The sequence below is a fragment of the Ptychodera flava genome, chromosome 3, assembly GCF_041260155.1.
Source record: "Ptychodera flava strain L36383 chromosome 3, AS_Pfla_20210202, whole genome shotgun sequence".
Taxonomy (NCBI): domain Eukaryota; kingdom Metazoa; phylum Hemichordata; class Enteropneusta; family Ptychoderidae; genus Ptychodera; species Ptychodera flava.
Window position 1 is genome coordinate 42,614,703 of NC_091930.1, and position 24,337 is coordinate 42,639,039.

The 24,337-nt window shown below is 36.8% G+C and overlaps 1 protein-coding gene across 1 annotated transcript; it reads left to right on the forward strand.

Moving 5' to 3' along the window:
• The first annotated feature begins 603 nt into the window (after positions 1-603).
• Positions 604-24,337, forward strand: LOC139129318 (uncharacterized). Its single transcript, XM_070694954.1, has 8 exons — positions 604-742; positions 14,620-16,189; positions 17,521-18,033; positions 18,474-18,574; positions 18,903-18,966; positions 19,563-20,213; positions 21,131-21,324; positions 24,332-24,337. Exons 2-8 carry the CDS (start codon positions 14,671-14,673, stop codon positions 24,335-24,337), a joined length of 3,048 nt encoding a protein of 1,015 aa, XP_070551055.1. The 5' UTR covers positions 604-742; positions 14,620-14,670.

A 24,337-nucleotide genomic window follows, 5' to 3' on the forward strand; every position in this document is an offset into this window, starting at 1 on the left:
TGGCTATATATGTGCAAATGCACTAGAAGTGTGCCAATAGCGCAGTACCATACTGTGTCAAGCCTGTTCATCGAGGGAAGGGCGGGGGGCGTGACAGAAGGTGCACTAGTTATTTCCCTAGGCTTTATTTCCAAAATACGCTAAACTTTAAGCCGTGAATGACCATCAACTCTAGCTCCCCTGAACACCGTTCTTCACCGGTTAATCTCAGTCTCTCATTCTGCAGATTTTATTTCAGTTATACCACGACCCCCAAAATGTAATTGTGGCGTCCACTGGTACGCCTTTATAGGATTGACCCAGAGGTATGTTGCCTTTATACCTGTCAATATGCAAACGTCAATTACTTGAATAAGGATTTATGCTTTTATACATGTCATTGAACCTAATTCGTTCCATTGTTCTAGCAAAACATTTGATCTACATGTATCACAATTACACCTTATCATGCCAAATCTTTCAACTACAGCTATACGTATTCTCAGTATGCAGATAAGCACTTAAATGGGATGTGGTCTGTATTTAAATCAAACAAAAATTAGCCAGAGGTCGTAGACTAGACAGACGTCAACCTGTAGTTATCATGTGTTTTCCTTCTGTCACCCCTTAACTGGGCGTGTAGTTAGGCGTGATACCAGTCTGACATTATACTTGGTTTCCAGCAAACGCAGAACGTCTCGATTTTTTGAGAATTTTCACATCTACCTGCAACAAGCCACCCTCCTTAGCCTACAGAGACACAGTGAGTATTTCCCTTTATGAATAGGATTTTAGTTTCCGTTAGTTCAGCGTCGTAAGCAAACGTTCCAAGGCAAAATAACCACTGTTTGCTTTACATTTATTGCATTTTCAATTTCTGAATTCGTCTAGTTGGGCACTACATGATTCCCTTTGATATAATGTTCATGTCATAAAATCCCTTTCTAGTAATTTAAGGTAATAGAAGTTTGGCCAATTTGCTCAACGAAATTTTGCCAATATGAAAACCTTGGGATCACGCACGGGCATTTTTAAAAATGAATCAAGGAAATTACTCGAATCTAGCAATATTTTAAAATGCAGGAAAATGGCCGCTATTTTCTTTGCTGACTCAGGGGGAAGTTGAACTTCCATTTCTCCATACTGATTTTTATTCTTTGTCTAGGACGTAAAAATAAGCCCCAAATATCGTGAATAAGCTGCATGATAGAAAAAGAATGATATTTTTGTTAAGCATGAAATGTTTACTCAAAGGCCGTTATCTACTGATTTCTTCACTGTTTCATGCCCCCTTTCAGTTGGTAAAAGAGTAAAAATCCTTCTGAGGTGCATATTACCAGACAAAGCACTCAATCAAAACGAAAGTAAAATTGTTTAATTTGTGAAACATCAAAATGTGCTCTTAAGTCACACGAACAGTTGCATTTTCTTGCATGCAATTCTGTTAAATGATCAGAATTTCAGAACTGTTGGCGGGTATCATTTCTGATTCGCTGACTTTGGGCGAAGAACAATCTAGCTAAAATGACAACAGTTATAACCTTCGGTTCGGTTGCAAATCATATTTTCTCTTATGCCCTCCCTTTCTAAAACCCCTGAGAAGAATGTTTACATTAGCCTTTTTAAATATTTGCAATTTATTGCCAAGTCTAAATCTACAATTGCAATGAACAAGCAGATAATACATGTTCAACCAGTAACCACTGGTAGAATGTTTCCAAAATAACTTTAAACTTGTTTTTCGGCTGAGTTTTCGTAACGTCAGATACTTTATCTCTCTCTTAAGTATAGAGTTGGTCTTCATGTTACAAAACGAAAGCCCTAAATACATTGACACTCTGCCGTGACGTATGAAGTGTCCATGGCAACGGCCACAAGAATAGGTAGGGTCACAGTACGGTAAAGCAAAAGAATGATTCATCAAGAAAACGAAGTAAACTGTGATTGGCAAACAACACAAATATTCACATCGTCACTTGAATAATGAAACTTCAAGAACATTATTTAAAATTATTTTTCCCGGCTGAGGATGGAGTCCAGCGGGCCTTATGGATTAGGAACTGTCTGTCCGTCTGTCTGCCCGTGCATCCCTCATCAGCCTTTTCTCAGACACCAGTGAAGCAATTTTTTAAAACCATCGAATAAGTATAGAACCCTCTGGTCTCTTGATGCACGCCACTGAGTTTCATAAAACAATCATATATGGCCACAAAGGAGTCACTTTTTGGATATCCGGGGCTACATCCTCCAAATCAGAAATCAAAATTACCCTTAGTTTATGGTATTCAGACTTGTATTGTCTGAATGTGAATCCGATATTACATTTGTATCTCCAAATGTGAATGTGTAAAACATTCAAATTCTTGGTATTTCAAGAAATACTGACTAAAATCAGATTATACCTGGTATAGATGTTGATATACAAGAGCTGTAATAGTGTGCAAAGATATTTGGAGGTGTCATGTCAAATAATTGCTAATTTGTACATTTGATGAACTTTCCTAATTTATGTACTATGTCCAGAAATACTGCATTAAATTTAATAAAACGTGGTACAGATGTTGAACTCTCAGTACTGTTACAGTGTACAAAGATATTTCGCAGTGCCATGTCAATTAGTTCTAACTTAAATATTTGATAAACTTTTCAAATTAGTGTGATAAGCTTATGTCTGGAAATACTGCATGAAATTTGATAAAAGATGATGCAGATGTTGATCTCACAGTGTTGTAATAGCACGCAAAGACATTTAGCCATACCATGCCAAGTAATTGATGATTTCATATATATAATGAGTTTTCATAATTAAGGGGATATGTCGAAAAATAACGCAGCAAATTGAATGAAATTTGGTAATAATTTGAAAACACCATGCTGTAAGAGTGTACAAAGACTTTTAGAGGTATCATGTAAATTGATTGCTAATTTGCATATTTACTTAACTTTCTTTATTATTGTACTAAGTCCAGAGACACTGCTTCAAATTAAATGAAACCTTGTACTGATGTCGAACATCAGTACTGTAAGGCTGCATTCACAAAAAAAAAAAAAACATTGCGGGGGAGGGGCTGGAGGAGTTCAGGGGGGATTCGAAAATTTTGGGAGTAGTAGAGGGGACTTGAAAGTTTTGCTCTGCCTCTTTGGGGACCTTGAAATATTTTGGTTCCCAAATTCGTCATTATGTGTGCTGTACCGCAGGTGCCATTGGCCTGGCCAGATCAAGTATGATTAATTAAAGTCGGCTTTGACTGATAAATCAAAAAAGTCCAGTAATATGTTTAAGAATGAATCAATTTAAGAATTTACCTTAGTAATGTGGCTCTACAATGTGTTAATACCAGTTGTGTTGAATATCTGAGAGCGGAACTGCACAATAGATGTTTGCATTTTCTTTGTATGCATCCGTAATAAATATGTGGGTATATGCAAATTTGCAGGGGGGGACTTGAAAAATTTTGATTTTACAGATGAGGGGGACCATGATATTTTAGAGAACAAATAAGGTTTCAATTGCGATTCTTCAAGCCCGCCCGCCCACCCATCCCAACTGTTATTTGTGAACGCAGCCTAGTATGTGCAAAGACATTAGCAGCACCATGTAAATGAAATATTAATTTGTATATTCAATGAATTTTCTTAATAGTTGTGATTTGTCCAGAAATGCAGCATTAGATTTGATGAGATATAGATAGTGAACCTTTAGTGCTATACTAGCTTGCAAAGACATTGAGTATGATCATGTCAGTTAGTTGCTAAATTGCTTATATGGTAAGCTTTCGTAATTAGAGTGATATGTCCAGAAATACTGCAGCAAATGACTTGAAACGTGATAAAATGTGGATCGTACAGTGTTCTAATCGAATGCAATGACGTTTAACAACATTCTATCAATTAATTAATTCTGTTAATTACTTACAGATTTACTTAATGACTTTCATATTTAGCGTGGCAGTCTAGATTGGCTTTACACTTTCACCACCATAGTATGGACCGACCCCAATTTTTTGTAGTAAAGCTTGGTTTCAAAACACGGAAAGAATGTTTGTAGTTAATGATCTGTATCCTGAGTGACTGTACTAAATCTGTTGAAACTTGCTGCAGATTTTGATCATGCAAAATGTTGAACAGTCAAGAAAGGCATGGCAGTATCAACAGCTAATTATAACAAACCTGCCCTTTAGCGAACATATGGACATTTTTGCTTCATATCTGGCGTGTGAATATTTTAGTGTTAAGAGTTTTTGCCCAGGCAGGCCTTGATCAGTTTCTCGCAGATTATACCAGTACATGGTATACTATTCTGTACCACTTGGTAAAAGGACATAACCCTAAGCCATCCGTACTATTGTCTATTTGTTTACAGTAAGATTACAATCCAATATGGGCATCAGTCGCAGATAGGTCTTTCGTACCCCCATTTCCATTTTTATGAGAAAATTGTTTGGTCCATTTGGGCGGTTCCATGGTTTTCAAACAAGCTAAATTGCCATAATTGATTATCTTAGGCGTTATGACTGTGACCGAGGTAACTCTGTCTCAGGCGAAGGATAACGCATCGAGCCGCCTTTTGAAATCAACATCATTAATTGAAACACAGGATCTCAATTAAGAGTTGATATGCATATAAAGCAGATACACACTATGTCGGCGGCAAAATGTGTTTTCCGCAAGCTTGTGTACAAAAGATCTACGAAATCAACATATGTTTGAATTATATTGAGAAATTGAAGATAGTCTGCACTTAATGAATGTCATTGAGAACTCTTCGTGATGGGGCTTGGTTTGTAACTAGTGGGTTATGATATCGCGACAAAAATATACCGATATTTTTTGAAAACATAGACAGTGAATTTTTTGTTACTCCGACAGCTTCAACATGGTCGCCATAAGTGGCAGATCAGAAGTGAAATAAAAATTTGAGTCCAAAGATTTGACCCCAGGCACATTCCATCCAAGCATGCCACATATGGTACCTGTCGTAGAATAGGGAAGTGAAAGAATACAAAATCTTGTAATCACTGTGTCCAGATAACAAAAGAAGAACTCAAATGTGAACCTATAATTAATTAAACGAACTCTAAGAACCCCTATGCAACCAATCTACCTCGCATTGTCAAACTAGGGGCGTTGGCTTGGGTATTCAGACTTAGGAAAATTAATATTGTCTCCTTGCTAGGCTTTGAGGAAGACAGGAAAACCACCTCAAATGTAAAACTGAGTATCGGGCCACTTTCAGCATGATTTACGTCAGTCTTGGTCACATGTGGTGTACGCCTTAAAACCGAAGCATTGAAACTTTTGTGTAAATTTTCTTGGAGGAATTTATAACAAACTGAAGCCAATCTTTTCCATTAAGAATAAAGAAATCTGAGTCTTCGAGCACATTTTGCAACCGCCCAAACATGTGTCTGAAGTCTTTCGATAAAATCGGTTGGTAAAATAGAAATTACTTGTTTCCCAGCGGAACATTTAACCTTATGTGAAGCTGACCGATGGTTTTAAGTAAACATAAGTTAATAGTAACGTCATTACCAAGGATCTCCCTTAGTGAACTACATATTTTACAAAGTTTTGCAATCTTGCGTGAAAATTGGACTTATTTTTAAAATCCTGAAACCTTATCTGGCATTGCCTTTGGTCATGTTTAGGTGAACGACATATAAGTGCCCTCATAAGGCTGCATTACGATCAGGGCGGGGGGGGGGAATTGGAGGAATCGAGATTGAAATGTCATTTTTTGTCAGATCCCTCCATCAAATCCTAAAAAATCCAAATCCCCCCTCTATATGATCGAATTTTTCAAGTCCCTTCTAACTATCACAAGCCCGTATATCAGCAAACGATGTGCGAGCAGAAAAAGTAAACATGTAGGCTATCGCGCCGATCCACTCCCAGATGTTCAACACTACCTGCTTTTAGCAGTTTGTAAAGTCATATTCCTAAGGCAAGTTCTTAAAATATTTCATTTTTTAACGCATCAGTGAACTTTTTGATTTATCAGTCTAAGCCAACTTAAGTAATCCAACTCTGGCCAGGTCAACTGCTCCTGCGAAGAGCACATAAATGACGATCATGAGAGAGTTGGCAAATCGTGAATTCTGGCTAATTGTTTGATTAATTATATTTTCAAGATGTGACAAAATGGTTTTAGATTTTGTTAAACTTTTACAAAAATTACAACAATTGGATTACATAACAATGATATTCATTTTTCATTCATTACCTACAAAATCTTGGAATCTGAAAACGTATAACGCAAAATGGAACCAATAATTTTTCAACCCCCCCCCCCCAGGCAGAGCAAAATTTTCAAGTCCCCTCTACTACCCCAAAATGCTCGAATTCCCCCTGAATTCCCCCAGCCCCTCAACCATTTTTGTGGACGTAGCCTAAATGATACAAACATTTTGCATTGTGTGTGGATATAATCAGAATTAGAGGAATGCAGGCGACCACTCATGATAACAAAGCAAAAGAAAAATCGCTTCTGTCGCCGGACATGCTATGTCATACTGTTTGTTTCAGCAAAGGCTGTAAGCACAGCTATGTATACTGTGGCAAGGGCCTGAACAGCTCCCCTCCCTACAGAGAGTTTACCTGTTTGAGTGAACCCTGAAAAATGGTTAGTTTTCAACATTTTGCTTTTAACACCCCCGGAGACATTGTTGTACACACCTTCTTTGCTCCTTAGCATAAGATGGATTTTACAAAGTTAAAGTTAAGTGTAAATATCTTAATTAATTTTGTCAAGTACTGTAAAGAAGTCGACGTAGAATACACTGTTGTGATATTATGACATAGAAAACACAGTAGGGCGGCTGGAAATGTGCCAGATTTAAATCCAGCGACTTATGAATACAATGGCTTTTATAATATGTCATGACGTATATCGTACCATCACGTGACATAAGAGGATGACGCGATCTTGCCATATATAGATTATTCTTCCTTATATGTAGATTTAAAATCGACTAAAGGAAATTTAGACAAAACGCGATTGGAACTAATTTAGGAAAATTGGGTTTTCATATTTTGAAAATTTCTTCAAACTGTAAGGTACCATATAGCTGAATGTTGCAATATCGCAAATTACTCATAAAAACAAGTGTGTAATATGAAAAGAAAAGCAGATGACTAACACTTTTAGATTAAATCGACATTCATTTTCCCTCCAATTATCCCAAATTATTTTCAATCGTGTTACCAGTTACGCTGGCTGGTACACTATTCTGATCTGTTCAAAGTCGTCAACCTTCTAGAACCTTGAATGGACTTAAATGGGTGGCACACGCAAAAATAGCCCCTGCGTGCAGTGAATAACAGATACACGTTATTCACGTTATACATTGCGCTTTCTACCTATTGGTACGATTGAATTTCACGACTGCAAGCAGAACAGCATGGTTTCTTCCATCGGGTCCAACTAATTACTGCCCGTCACTACCCGTCGCTGCCCGTCGCTGCCAGTCAGAAAATTAACCTTCTATCTAATGAAATCAGTCGATATCTCAATACCAAAGACCACTACTCTTTATAAAAACAAACGAAATGATAGTCCAAGATCCGAAAATCGTTGATTTTCGAATGAGTGGCAACGCTAATCCTGTGATCGTACATGTATCACCTCTACAGCCCGTCGACGTACGACTACTGCCCGTCAGGAAATTAGCCTACTAATTACTGTAATCAGTAGATATCTCAGTACCAGAATCAATACTCTCTCTAAACCAAAAAAATATTGTTCCGGATCCCCCAAAACGTTAATTTTCGAACGAGTAGCTTCGCTGATCGTATTCGATGTCCTACACTGCCCGTCACTGCCCATCGGGAACTTTCATGCTCCTATTATATATATTGATGGTAGTTCAGAGACAAACTCGGGCATTGGAGTAAAACACTCTTATTTTGTAGCTTTCTACAAATATTAGTGGTCTTTGGTATTGAGATATCGACTGATTACAATAATCAACAAAAGTAACCTTTTATTTATTTATTTAAGGTTCCAAGACAAGAAATTGACCATTTTAAACTAACAATTCTCTAGTGTTTAATAAGCTCAGAACCCCCGTAAATTGTATATTTTCGGAAAGCCTAGATATAGGGGAACATTTTGGTTACCATAGTTTCACCATTATTTACATAACTATCACGTGACAGGTAATTTGCATAACCTTTCAAAAATCGGTTTTCCCTATGTTTTGTTTCAATGCTTTGAGATATGTAGCTGAAATTCATGTGAGTGCAAGCTATCCTACAGGTCTTCAAAAGTGTGTCTCAGAATTTTTTTAAACCTTCTTAAACAGTTTTTATGCCAGAAAAACTTCCAGAGCAGTGAATTTTACCATAGTTGATTTCTTTAAAATTGTGCTCCAAAAAAACTAAGCAAGATATAAAATATCTGAGACACACTTTGAAAGAGCATTGTGACAGCTTGCATTCCAGCAAGTTTGAGTCAGATATTTTGAAGTATTGAGACAAAACATAGGGAAAACCGACTTTTGAAAGGTTATGCAAATTATCTTGTCACGTGATAGTTATGTAAACAATGGTGACACTGTGGCTACCAAAATGTTCCCAGATATGTAGGCTTTCAGAAAATGTATACTTTATGGGGGTTCTGAGTTTATTAACCGTTAGAGAATTGTTAGATTAAAAAGGTCACATTTCTTGTCTTGGAACCTTAATAAATAAATAAATAAATAAATAAAAGCTACTTTTGTTGTCCATGGCCTGTCAAATTACACTGGTAGTCGAAGTTTTCTCGCATTGCTTCAAGGATATTGATTAAACGTGCATGCTCGTCATATACTTATATACTATCGATAACGTTTACCCGGTATTCACCTAATTTGTTAAGTTGTGTGGATTAATTACTCTCCGCAGACGAAGTCAAGGAGACTTATGGTTTGGGTTCCGTGCGTCCGTTCATCCGTCCTTCCGTCCGTCCGTCCGTCAGACATGCCTGAGCCAATTCCTTTCAAACTTGACACAAGGACAATACATTATAACATATATATGTACGTTCTTTGTTTTGGACATTTCATGCATAATAGGTGCTAATTTGCATGATCAGTGATTTTTGAAAAAAATATCTGTTTCTAGAGAGACTGCGGCAAATTTAATGAAACTTAGTACATCACTGGTAGCATAATAATTCCATTTTCTTTTTAGCATTTTTGGACATGCAAAAAGGGATATCAAAGATAGCTGTACTGATGAGTATGTAACCCCCAAAACAGCCATGACGCGTACATTTTGAAATGACGCACGCGATGACCACAGAAACAATCTTTTTTGGTAAAGGACAAGTATGGCAAGCCAAGTGTTGCAAAATTCAAAAAACACATTTGTGTGTTCTGAGTTTTGATGATTGTGTTCTAAAATTTCATATTTGTGTTCTAGAAAATTATATTTATGTTCTTAAATTGTATGTTTATGTTCATAAAAACCATGATTATGTTCTTAAATTGTATGTTTATGTTCATAAAACCATGATTATGTTCTAAAATTTCATGTTTGTGGTCTATAGTTTCATGTTTGTGTTCATGAAGGTCATTCGCGTGTTCATTGAACAAATTTATGTTCATAAAAACACTGCCTATGTCCATATCTCCCTGTTAACACTGAGGGCGCTCTGCAGTTAGCAGCACCAGACAGCTACGGCGGCAGACCAAACGGTTACACCGTATACAGAGAGAAAAGTGGGCTTTGCGTGTTTTAAAGCGAAGCTTAGCACATCGTGCATCTAGACAAGTAGAGCGTGCTCGAAAACGGAGATCGATCACAAGTTTGTATTATATATCGGCTGTTCACGGCGGAGAAATTGCGCGCTCTCATTCGGAGGCGCAACCAGCGGTTTGTCTACGCAATTTCGAAGTCCGAAGTTACAGACACATGACTGTGGGTGGCTGTTGGGAGGCACTCTGATCCGATGTAGAGATTGGTCTGTTACACAGGCGTGCTGTTGTGTGGGTAGTTTGTAAAAGTGCAGTTTATGCTACGTTCGACGTTTTCTTCCGTAGGTGATAAGGCTACGGAAGAGAACTTCGGAACGTAGCATAAACTACACTTTTACAAACTATCCACTAAAAAGAACGCCTGTAGTCTGGTACTAGTGAGGGGAAGACCACACAACGAAAGACCTTAATACGATAATGTAAAAGGTTGACCTAATTATATTTCAGTTATTATGGCCGGGGGTGGGCCGGCAAAATCCAGGGGGGTCACCTCAAATTTGAAAACTGCAAAGAGGGGGGGGGGGTCATGTATTTTTCAAACAGCTCAGAGAGGGGTAACTTAATGTTCATAAGTATCCGTCCCGTCAAAAAGCAGGTTCAGTGTTCAGAAATATTCTGGGAGATAAAAAATTATTCGTTGCATGATTTCATTCTCTGAAGTTATTCAACTGTAAATCTGAACAAAAGTATAATTATCTGTCACATGGACATCTTGACTTGGCAACTATGAGGCTTGTCTAATTGTAAATGGAGCTCACTGAGGGTAATGAACAATTCCTATTACTTACATATTAGAGATATAGCATGTTTTGTCAGGGAAATTATTTAACAATTACCTGTACTGAGACTACTAGTGCCATGAAAAGATAACTAATACTTTTAGGTGAAATTCCAATATCATAATTGTTGTCCACATCTGAACTTTCAAATGTCCTATTTGAATCAAGTACATTTGTAACAATTATCAAACACCTATAAAAGCCCAAATTAATTTAGCATTGTAAAAAAATATTCTTATATTCTTAGTTTTCTCATTGACTCCAATGTATAGCAAATCAACATTTCGGTGAAATTCCAAAATCAAATTTCTTGCACCTATATCAACCTTTAACCATCCTATGTTATCTAAGTACTTTAAAATGAATTATCAAATGTCTATAAATACACAGATTTTGATAGTTTTGTATTGGAAAAAAAATATTCATAGTAGTCTCATAGACTCCCATGTACAGTGAATCTACATTTTGGTATAATTCCAAAATCCAATTTCTGGCAAACACATCCATTTGTTACCACCCTAATCTAATCAAGTACGTTAATATCAATAATCGAGAGTACATAAATACACGAGTTTACGTATTTTTGTATCAGTAAAACATTATTCATACTTTCCTTATATACTCCCACGTATAGAAGATGAACATTTTCAGTGAAATCCCATACTTATAGATTTCTTATACACATAATATGCACCTTTAACCATCATATTCTAATCAAGTACAATTATGTTAATTATTGAACGTCTGTATATACACAAGTATACAAAGTTTTTCATTGGAAAAAAATTATTCACAATTTTATCATTGACTCGCATGGATATGTATAGTGGATGAACATTTTTGTGAAATTCTAAAGTCAAACTTTTTGTCCACATGCCAGTTGTAACAGCCCTATTTCATTTAAGTACATTTATGTAAATTATCAAATATCTATAAATGCATAGATATAGTTTTGCATTGAAAAAATATTACATAGTTTTCTCATACATTACCACTTTTAGTGAATCAACATTATCAATAGCTCATTTTCAATTAAATCATAATATCAAAATTTTGGACACACTCACTTGCGCAAAAATATTGCGATCCACCTGTAATTTCTGCCAAACCCCTGTGAGAGGTAATTTCAAAACTATAGCAAGTCAGAAGGGGAAATCTTAGCATAACACCTTATGAGTTTGTAAGGGAGGTCATTTGAAAAAATCTAAGATATTTGTTTTTATTCTATCGTTCCATACCCCGCCCCGAGGTGTTTGTGTGTGCAGCTTTACTCAAGCAATGGAGGGGGGTCATGAAACGTTTGTCATCTTAAAAGGGGTGTCATCAATTTTTTGGTACAACGGGTAGGAGGACCACCTATTTTCACTAATGCGCAGGAAGAATTTGCCGGCCCACCCCGGCCATAACAACTGAACGCTCCCTAATACCTTCATCTGCCCGATGACTAAATAGGTTTAAGGTCTGTATTTGTTCGGTCTTCCTCTCACTAGTCAGAGACCCATCTCTACGTCGGATTTTAATCAGAGTACCTACGACAGCACAAGAGCCCTGAGTCTTTGACTTTGGACTGGCAAAATGCCGTAGACAAACCGATGGTTTTGCCCCGAATGGGAGCGTGCAGCACAGTCACCTGTGGTCAGTCTTTTCGGTCGGCGTCTATGCCCCATATACGTGTGTACATATGCCTGAGAAGTAGATGTACACACGTCTATGGGGGCATAGACGCCGAGCGGAATAGATCGACCACAGGTGTCTGTGTGCGTGCAGTTTCGAATTCTCCGCAAAGAACAGACGATATTTAATACAAACTTGTGATCGATCTCCGATTTCGAGCACGCTCTACTTGTCTAGATGCACGATTGTGCTAAGCTTCGCATTTAAACACACGCAAAGCCCACTTTTCTCTCTGTATGCGATGTAACTGTTTGGTCCGCCGCCATAGCTGTCTCGTGCTGTTAACAGCAGAGCGCCCTCGGTGTTAACAGGTAGATATGGACACAAGCAGTGTTTTGATGAACACGAATGACCTTCATGAATAAAAACATGAATCTTTATAACACAAACATGAAATTTTAGAACATAATCATGGTTTTATGAACATAAACATACAATTTAAGAACATAAACATGTTTTTTATGAACATAAACATACAATTTAAGAACATAAACATGGTTTTTATGAACACAAACATAAAATTTAAGAACATAAACATGGTTTTTAGAACATAAACATGTAATTTAAGAACATAATCATGGTTTTTATGAACATAAACATACAATTTAAAACATTTTAAGAACATAAATATAATGTTTTAGGACACAAACATAAAGTTTTAGAACACAATCATGGTTTTTGTGAACGTGAACATAGAATTTAAGAACATAAACAAGGTTTTTAGGAACATAAACATACAAGTTAAAAACACAATCATGGTTTTTATGAACATGAACATACAATTTAAGAACATAAACATGATTTTTATGAATAAAAACATACAATTTCAGAATATAAACATAAAATTTAAGAACATAAACATAATTTTTTAGAACACAAACATGAATTTTTAAACACAATCATTAAAACGTAGAACATACAAATGTCTTTTTTGAATTTTGCAACACTTGGCTTGCCATATACAACAGTTATACTCAAAAGTTTGGCGACCTATTGACAACTGTTTTATTCTCAGAGTTGTATGCAAATTTTTATATCGTCATGACAACGACCACGACTTTAGCACATCGAGACCAGAAATATTCTTTTGGTAAAATATACCATGGGCTTTCTTTAGGGAGGAGGCATATTGTCCGTGATTGATACATTATGATCAAAATGCAATGAAAATGCGTTTTCAGTTTCTATGCCTGTCATCCAAGTACATCAGTTGAGATATTGAAACTTTGTTGCAAAGCTCCACTGGTTATCTTTGTTAAACAAAGTCATAATATGGCCTCACTGTGTCGAAATGGACTTGATCATTGATAGTAGCTATGATTTGACTGCAAGTTAGCTTGTCCCAAAGTGTCGGACTGGACATTGTACGCCAACTACTGACTGAATTTTTTGTCCCGGTCTTTGGTGGTCCGTGTTGGCTACCATTTCATGGATTTTGGTAGCCCAGGGAAAGTTGGTAGTCCGTGAACGCGGGACTACCGCTAATTTCGAGCCCTGGCTTTGCATGCTGTCATGTACCTTGCGGTAGTAACGATTGTACATTTTCTGGACCACATTTATCAAATAAATGTGCTGAAGTGGATCAGCATGCGAGACAGAAATTTGATGTTGGATACGAGAAAGAGTCGATCTCAAATGTGTTTTTCTTTCTCCGAATGGACAAGATACTTCCCAATGGGAAAAGAAATGAAATGCGCGCTTTCAGAGTGGTACAATGAGAAGACAAAAGACCAGTAGTAGTCGTCATTCCAAAGCAGTTTGAAAATGGAAATCAGTTGCATGTGCAGTAAACTTGCGGCATATGTGCAAATTTGGATACAGCCGCTTAAACAAAGGTTACTTGGCTAAGATTTGGCTATTTCGGTTATCAGCAGTATGAGAAAAAATAAGCCAGCAAAGTCACAGGCCAACAAGTCATTAACAGTGACATAGCCCCCCCCCCTTGTTATTGGGAATTTGTCACTGGAGTGACTAAAAATTGAAGTCGATATGATACGCATTAAACACTTGAAAGAATGCGGGTACCAAACCCATGTCTGTGACTGTTGCCCATATCAGAGTTGATTGTAAACAAGTAGTGGCATACGCTTATATGTCCTTTTACCAAGTTGGGCAAAATTAGGTATGTCATGCCCTGGCTTTTTAAATGTCAAAATTCAACTTATATGCAAGGAAACTGGTCCAAACATGTCTGAGTAATGGCTCTTGACATAAAAAATCAGAGCAATGGATGTGAACAAAAAATGCCAGAACACCAGATGTGAACCAAAATTGTCCCCATGTTCAGTACAGAAGAGACTTCCTGTAATTAGCTATGATACTGCTAAAATAAACGCCTATTTTGGCTGGTAAATCTTTGTATGATTAACATCTGAAGCAAGTGTCATCAGATTTAATGCAGTCATTCAGAATATAGATCTCTCATTACAAACATTGGTTTCCCTTTTCAGCCAATCTGGGCTGCCACCCTAATCACAACAGGCCATTAAATAACTCAAGAAATGGCACTGATCAAGGAGAAGAGCAAGTTGCCAGGAGCATTGTTCATATTTGATACGTGGGACAAAAATAAGTATGGATTACCAGCCTTTCACAGATACTTAGTGAAGACACTTGGCAAGAAAAAAGGAAAATCTCTTCGACTTTATTCTACGGTGTTGTCCGATGAGATCAGTGAGAGCCATAAGCAGGATGCAGAAAAACTAGGAGTAACATTGCTTATGGCCGAAAGGAGAAAAAGAATTATTCCGGAGGACGATCCTGTCCGACTTACATGGCTCCATAACTTTGAAAGTTATTACCCGGAGTTTCAAACACTGTCGGACATTCAATACATTATCGGTTATGCGCCAAAGACGGGCGATGCAGCCGCAGATATAAGAGATGGGGCTTTCCCTTCTGCACAGTTAGTTCTAATTAATCACGCGAGTCCTGAAAACGACTGTGCGTTAGTACATCGTGAGAATTTGGGAGAGTTTGAGCAAAGAATGCTGAACATGGCCACCGAAGCAGATCTTATCTTCTCCATGGGACCAAAGCATTATGGGTTTTTCCAAAACCAGTATAGAGTTAGCATTGGCAAGAAAGATCTACAAGGTACACCTCATGAAGAAATACTACCAGTGCCTTCAAAGTCATTCTTTAAGACTAAAGTAACGTTAGGAAAGAGCGATACAAACTGTCATGTCATATTTACATATGGTACATTTGATAATGCCAATTTAGTGCATGGTTTAAAAGGCGTTGCATCAGCAGTCGGATCAGTGGCCAGAACGAAGCATGACGATTTCAGAAGGCTGCCGGACTGGGATATTCATGGGGTCAACAAAGATTTTCAAGAAGCAATAAGTAAGCTACTAAAAACAAATCTATCAGGCGATCTTGTGGCACCACGGTTATTCCAAGATCTTACCATGGAAAACTTGACCACAAAGCTTTGTCAAAGTCACATCTGCCTACCGATTCGATGTTATGGGGAATACAGTTTTGATGGCTTGGAAGCTCTGGCTCTTGGAGTGCCTCTGCTTATCGCAGAATATTCACATCTAGCTAGTTTTATCAAGAAGTATTTTCCTTTCTATGAAAAACATTATGTTGTAAGAAGTAGTGAACAGTACCCACAGATGATTAAATACATACTTCAGAATACAAAGACATCATTTGAAATAGCAGATGCACAAAAGACGGAGTTTAAGGAAAGCAAGCAAATATATAAAAGTTACAAACGCTTTGCTGCAATGCTTGCTTACGATCTAGACAGTGACAATGATAACAGTGATACTATGTCTTCTAAGAGTAAAGATCAAGCTGCAACAGATGAAGAAAAACAACTAAAACGTCAGACACTAGTACCTAGTGAAAAAGAGTCACCGGATGAAGAATATTCCCAAAATCACCAAATGGGAGACAGAAGAAGCCTCCTCAACACTAGCCATGAAAGTGAACGGGCAGCCCATTACCCGTGTGGAAGCAACTTTGCAGCGGAGTCTTCGATGCATAGGGGAACAAGAGGAAATGACGGTAAGACAAAACGAATTTCTATTTATTTTCTTGGCGATTGATGCCAGTGTCTTTGCCGGTTGAGATCAGATGATAAATGTAGGTTGCAAGTCCAAATCCAAGAGAAACATGCTGAACTTTCAAGTGCGTTGCAATGCCCTGCCATATCAAAGACCAATAGGTTGCACAACGTGTATACTTACAGTATTACGGTTATGTGACGTAATTTGCTACCCTATAACTTGTGTTTGATGAAGACCCACGGAGCGCAGATTAGCAACTCCGCTTTCTAGACATTCAGAAAATAAAAGGCTCATTGAATATAAACCAAATCAAACCTTAAGAGTAAAATATAATAAGAACACAAAATAATAATTGTTTTACATAGCATAAAGAACGAAACTTGACAGGCTCTCTTAATGTAAATATTCCAAAGGGGATCAAACACATATATCTTCATTACAGTTTGATATTGGCAAAGAATGGCAATATAGGTGAAGCGCTTCCAGGGGCAAGATATTCGGACTTTCCTCACGTTTACAACGCGATTTTGATCTACCCCGTATGACGACTCATTTAGTTTTGAAGCTTCTTGAGTAATAACAATGTCAGTGTCTGATTCTTTGTGAAGTAGAAAGTTAAGTTTTTCCCCATATAGTTGACACAGGGATGACAGCCGTTTGAAGTCCAAAATATCGTTAAATCTGACTTAATTTGTTTTGACTGTTGGTGATTTGGGTGCCGTGCGTTGTAACTTCAAGCCCGGTTGTTACCATCGTATTCTCCATCCTGGGTTGATAGTTCTGCTTGTGGACAGATTTGTCCCCGAGGCTGTCTTCCGCCCAGTTTAAGCGTCGTATTTATTGCTTCGCATCGATAAAGTTTGTGTGAGATGTATGATAGCATGTGTACTAGCGTGAGTGCTTAACGAACTCTACGGCAAGTGGAGAGGGCGCAGTCAGAATTGCAACATCCTTAGATCGGTTATTGAACCAATCTTTTTTGAGATTGGGGATTTAGCCGAGCGGTTTTGACTGTTGGCCTCTGCGCTAGATGATTCGGTGCTGTGCGTTGTGGGTTCGAGCCCGGTTGAAACCATCGTATTGTTTCTCTGGTACCAAAATCATATACACAAGAATCCCTGAAGGTTATTTTTAATTTTTATGCTTGTTTCATTTTTGAAGTGGTCACTTTCGAGGGGCACACTGCGTATAACTTAACGGCGGTTTTGTGATACCAGGCAGCTAGTGCTATAGGTAATTGTAAAGTTTCGTAAAACATTCGCTTAATTTCTTCGAATCAGTTAAAGATCCAAATTCAAATGAAATTTCCTCTGACTTACACTTCAATAGAATTTACAGTGAAGATAAAAGTCAATGAAGACGATTTCAACAAAGAAATCAGAAGACTGGAGGGGCAAATACTACAAAGTGACGATGAAACATTGCAAGAAGAAGGACAACAGTCGGAAGGTGAAAGGCAGGCATTAGAGAAGCAAAAAAGAAAGATACAAAATATCCTTGAACAAATTAAGAAATCCTATAAAGAAAGAGTGTACACCATATTGAATCAGGAGGAAAGAAAGTTATTTCTGCGGTTTCTCTTGACGCATTGTAACAATAATCATGCAATATTTATAAATGTAGAGGAAGGTTGTTTGGCTCTGCTCTTGAAATTCCGCTTTCTTCAGAATCTCAGTAAGTTCCGAGGAAGCTGCCTGACTGGAAGATTTACCAAACCCTTGGAACAGTACCTCGTAACTAAGGAGATGAGGTTAGCTGCTAAGCAGGCAAAGATAGACCTGCAACTTGTTCCAGTCTATGATGATGCAGCATATCAAGATATTGCGGATTTCTTCATTGAAAGTAAGTATCGATTGCGTAATTACAAACAAATGAAATATTTTGAACATCTGATCAAAGTGTCATGGAATTTGTTGTGAAGCTTACACTGTTTCTCAAGAAAATCACCTGTCATGAATCTAAACTTTACTGTCCATAAACGTCAAGCTAATAATATTTTAAAATCGTATACTGTAGTTACAGTATTGTTCTACATTCACTTTAAGAGAGCAATAGGTTTAGTGACAAACAATTGCAAATAATATACTTTAATCAGTTATTCAGGAAATGTAACGTGATGATTTCTGCCTTATAAAATTAATAACTAGAAACGTATCACAAATACAGTTTTTCAATAAATGACATCCCTTTAATTGGTTATGTGAGAGTCAGATTATTATAATACATTCTTTACCGTCAATATCGCAATATCTCAAATAATATTCTATATTATTTCAAACAAGGAGATGGTGGCTCTGACGTCACCGAAGATACTACTAGTTCTGATGACGATGGTGTGGACGCTGGATGGCTAGAGGCACCATTTGTTGTGAAGTGCCATCCAGTAAGTAATTATCTTTTGTAGTTTGTTTCCTACGTTTCGGGGTGCTAGATGGCTACCAGTAGGTTTAACTGTCACTAGAGAGAAAATTGAAAATGACACAAAACTTAACCACATTATATTGACTCGATAATTTCCGATTGTGTTTACTTTTCTTGTTAAACGATTGGAACTAATTTGGGATAATTGAATAGTGTAGTAATATTGGTTTAATCTAGAAATGTAAACTCATCTGCTTTTCTTCTCTTTACAATACACTTTTATGGGTAATTACTTTGATAAATTTTAACAATTGAAGATCATATTCTCCCATTGTGTATCTCCCTGTCAGGAGGATGAAGGGGATAAATCAACCAAAGCATCGGATCAACTTCATGTACAAGCACTTTTAGCAGGTAGGACAAGATCTCGTCGATTCTTATGATTCTCTTTGTGGAAATGTGAATAATGAGAGCACCGGAGAGGATTCCGCTGGGCTGGTTGCATCATACTCGTTGCCGACTGCTGTGATTCTGCCTGCATCCTCACTAGCTGCAATGCGACCTTACTAAGTTGTGATAACATAGAATGACATATTAATCGTACGCTTGTCACCGGATTTTTACAGAAGCTTGATAAATTCATTTTTTATCAACAATCATGCTTGCGGTTTCTCTAGAAGTTCTCTGTCTTCATCATTAGTCAATGTGTCACCAGTAATACTTATGAGTTTGCTTTCATTCCCCTGCTTTTTCAGATAAATCCTTTACTGCGAGATTATTGATTTTCCCTATCCACTGTGCTGCTGGATAACCCGCGGGCAAAGTGTCAGTGTATAATGCTCATATAATCTTAGATATTTTTGACGAGTTCAAAGAAAGCAGCTAGATACTCTTCAAAATCGTTTGAGAAGTATCGCTTAATTGGTTCAGTTTTAATTGAGACGAAAGAGTTTCCGCAGCGTGAATTATGTCCTATGGCTAACTTCCTGTGAATAACTCTCTCTTTACAGAGACAGAGGAAAAGTTACATACAAATTCAAGACCGTCGTCATCAATGGAAATATCTGCATTACAGAATGAGCGAGACAACGCTATTAAAGAACAATGTGTTGTAGAAAATAGGTATAGGGAATTGCTTACTGAAAGGGAAACTTACAGCAAACTGCTCACTCAAATGAAAATGGAACTAAAAAGACAAATGGAAGACAAGAAAAGCCTTGAGAATGAGATATACACGTTGAAATCGAAAGAACGTGAAAGAAAAATAGAAATATCAGAGTTAGAGCTTAATCGGCATAAACATTTTACCGACAAATCTCAGGAAAAAGTTTCAGAACCAGGAAACGAGGATGACAGTGATCAGAAGTTCGAAAGTAAGCAACGTGAAAGTCAGCTCCAGAAATTAAAGCCGGAAAAGGAGACTATTGTCGAAGGACGACTTCAGATAGCTACAAGAGGAAAAACACCCTGTGATGATGGTATTCCGTCATGGCAAGATAATGAGATTTCTTTACAAAGGAAACAGGAAGGTCAGTTAAGGGTTTCGCCTGCGACAACTGGTGGAACAAATAATACGGTATCTCGAGAAATTACGCGAGTGAGTTGGTCAAGGGTGTCAAACGTGAAGGACACTCATGTCAATGAAAACGAAAGTCGATCGAGTGAGTGTCATAACCTTTGCATTACTTTCAAATTAAATGTTTGTTAATGATTACTTGTTTTTGCTGTATTACACAAGCAGTGTACTAAACGCGATGATACGGGATGTGCATGTGAAATGTTATAAAGGTTTTTAAGGTTCCAAGCTAAACTAATCATTTCTCCTCAAAATCTTTCCTCGAAACTCACTAAGTTATGTATTTTTTGAAACCCAAATTATAGGTAAGTGCTAGATTACTCGCTGTTTACATGACGATCACGTGAAAGTAAATTCGAAGAACCTCTAAAACTCTGTTTGACTTCCCAAGTACAAACGCTGCAAAGTTTCCATTCGAAATTTTCGGAATCAAAAACTGTGCAATGATTTTACAAAGTTATTTTTAATTTTTGTTTTCTGAATTAATTTTATGACGCAGGAATCTTCGGCCAGTGTTTGGTCATACGAAACACAGGAAAGATAAAAAATATAGACTAATTCTAAAGTTCGTTACGTTGACAATAATTGGCGCAAATTTCGACGAGGACAATGTAGCGTTTGTACAGAAGGTACAACAGATTCTTTCAAGAATTATAAAAAATACTGTCACATGATAATCCTGTAAACACTGATTACAAAACACTTATGAGAACATTATTTCAAAAAAATATCTGACAAATGTTGTTTGTCTCATTGAAATCATTTATCCCTTCGCGCTTTTGATCATTGGTGCAAATTTCAATTGTCTACTATGTCAATCAGTAGTCTGTTCAACTAAGAATTACTTTGTGCTTGCATGCAATATGTTTTAATCTTGATGTTTGTATACATAAAAATGATCTCACATTTAGTATTAAGTTCTAAATAGTGAAAGATATGTCTTTTCATAACGTTATAGTTTTGTTAATACTTTTTATTAAAGTATTTTAATTATTCTATCAGCCCAACAGCTTGTATCACCATTGCATCTTTCCAAAGAACAGTCCACGAACCTTAAAGCCGATGGGGAAGTCACAGAGCCAGCACGAGTGGGTGAAGATCTTGACAACGGTTGTACATCAAATAGATATTCAGGAATATTTCAAACTTTATATCACAAATGGATGGGACAAAAATGCTCACAGCCTCACAAAAAGGTTCACTTTTGCTGTTTATTTACATTCCGTAAACTTCTATATTATTTTATGTATGTATGTATGTATGTATGTATGTATGTATGTATGTATGTATGTATGTATGTATGTATGTATGTATGTATGTATGTATGTATGTATGTATGTATGTATGTATGTATGTATGTATGTATGTATGTATGTATGTATGTATGTATGTATGTATGTATGTATCTCTCTCTCTCTCTCTCTCTCTCTCTCTCTCTCTATATATATATATGATGGTATTTTTTTAGGTGTTTGACATCATCGTATACGAAGGTTTTTTGCGGATCCATACCACATCGAGCCGAATGAACTTTTGTACTTAGTGACATAACTCTTAAATTCCTGCACCAAATATTATGATAAATGGAGCAAATATTGATCTGATTTGTATCTAGTTGTACTGAGAAGCATCGGGCAGTGTCAAGTTAATAATAGTTCATTTGCATATTTTATGAAGTTTTGTAATAAATCATACAAAACCTATATAATTGTACTAAATTGATGAAATCTGTTGCAGATACTGATCCGACAAATATCTAACTGTGATGTAAATCATTTAGTAATGTGAAGTTAATTAAGGGTTAATTTGCATATGAATGAAATTTGTAGTTAGGTATATAACTCTGAAATTACGGCACCAACTTTGGTGAACCTGCAACAGATATTGATCTGATAAATATCTAATTGTGCGACTAAACATTGAGCAGTGTCAAGTTAATTAAATGGTTCATTCAATATTTCATGAACTTTGCAATTAGTGATATAACTCCAAATTGCAGCATTAAAATTGATGACACTTTCTACAAATGTTGACCTGATAGATACTTATTGTGCTAAGAAGTATTGAGCAGTGTGAAGTTAATAAACATCTCATTTGCATATTTTTAATTGGTGATTTAACTCTGAGAATACTGTGCGAAAATTGATGACGCCTGCTAGATATAGTAATATAACGTACACCTGATGGTTCTCTGAAGCGTACTACTATTAATGAATCAGTTGTATAGCATGTGAGCACATTCAGTTAACATCTGGTTTTTATTTGAAGTGGACTGATCAAAATAATTGTAGCAAATTGCATGAGTTTTGTCGCGATTTGCGTTTTATTTACGCGGATTATTTTTCATTTAATGAGTAAAGCGGCCCGTTACCTAGGAGATGTGCAAATGTTTTAGAGGTGTACTTTCATTCTTTAATTCGATCAAGTTGAAATTTTGATACATCGAATGGTATCTCCAAGAATGTGACATACGGATTCGGCCACAGAGATGCTGTGCCTTTGGAAAATATCACAAGTTTTACGACCTTGGCGAGCCCGAAAGATTCCTTTCGATGACACACAGAGTGTACGCTTGTGGTAGGCACAGCGCTTGTTTACGACTGATAACGTAGTAACTAGCCGATAACGTATAAAACCCGATAATGTAGTTAAAGTTTACCGATAACATAGTAATTCAACCGATAATGTAGTAATGAACCAATAACGTAAGAATGTTTTCTAACCGATAACATAGTAAAAATATACTCAGTCTGATAACGTAGTACATTTTCCTAACCGATAACGTATCAATAAATTCATCGATAGGATAGAGTAGGATAGGGTAAATAATTTATATAGCGCCTAGTATCCATCAGTAATGTTCACTGGCGCTTTACACTAGGTCACAGGTAAGCTCTCTTGAAGAAGTGAGTCTTAAGCATAGATGTGAAGGTTCGAATGTCTGGGGCTGATCGAATAGAAGCTGGCAGTTTGTTCCATAGCATTGATAAAGAATAGGAAAAGGATCTGTCACCGTATGATTTTAACAGAGTTCGTTGAACTTTAAATGTGGTTTGTAGACTTGATCTGAGAGATCTGCTAGGGGTGTTGACTTCAATGAGTTCAGCCAGGTATGAAGGAGCGAGTCCATGTATTGATTTATATGTGAGAAGTAGGATTTTGAACTGAATTCTGTAAGACACGGAGAGCCAGTGAAGTTCCTTCAGGATTGGTGTAATGTGATCCCTTTTCCGTGTTTTTGTGATGAGACGGGCAGCCGAGTCTTGTGCTCTTTGCAGTAATCTGATGTATGAGTCCGGTTAAACCGTAGAGTAGGGAGCTGCTGTAGTCTAGCTTGGCAGAAAGAGTTGAATACATGAGAGTCAGACAAGTCTGTTGAGAGAGATATTTCCTGATGAATCCAATAACGTATCAAATCAAATGATAATGTATTGGATCAAGTGACTCATGGGAATAGATTAATAGGGATAGATCTATCCTCGATTAATCAGTCAATTAAGCAATCGACAGATTGACCATTGATCGATCGATGCACTGATCTATAAATCTATCGATCTTTCCATCGATTGAATGATTGACTGAATGATGGCTCGACTAATAGATCGATTGACAGAATATATATATATATATATATATATATATATATATATATATATATATATATATATATATATATATATATATATATATATATATATATATATATATATATGTATGTATGTATAAGGAATTTGGTTTGTGTTTCCAAGGGGCCATATCCAAAATTTCGACACTAGAACAAATTGTATTTGTTGAACTTCTGACCTTCCTAAGGCTAAAATTGTACAAACGCAGATAAGACGATCGTAACTATTTGGGATAATTGGATGATAAGTAATGCCTATTTGATGATCATATTTAACCTCATCTGCTTTTTTTTAAGTTACACACTTGTTTCCTGATAGTAATTCGTAATATCGCAACATTCAACTATTATAGTGCGCCTAAGAGTTTTGAGAAATTTGAAAATTCGAAATCCAATTATCCCAAATTAGTTGCAATCGTGTTAGATGTAAGCTAACAACTAATTCAAAAGATAGGTAGGTACTGTATTTTGTTATTTTCGTGCAATTAACGTAATTTTGAACTCGGACTTCTTGAGAAAACCATCTCCAAAGAATATGTTCACTTAATCGCCGATGTCTGTTGTTTATATCTTTACAGAGATAA

Coding starts and splice junctions, on each gene's coding strand:
- LOC139129318 (XM_070694954.1), top strand. CDS start 14,671: ATGGCACTGATCAAGGAGAAGAGCAAGTTGCCAGGAGCATTGTTCATA. Junction 18,575..18,902: donor TTGTTGTGAAGTGCCATCCA/GTAAGTAATTAT, acceptor TCTCCCTGTCAG/GAGGATGAAGGGGATAAATC. Junction 20,214..21,130: donor TGAAAACGAAAGTCGATCGA/GTGAGTGTCATA, acceptor TTATTCTATCAG/CCCAACAGCTTGTATCACCA.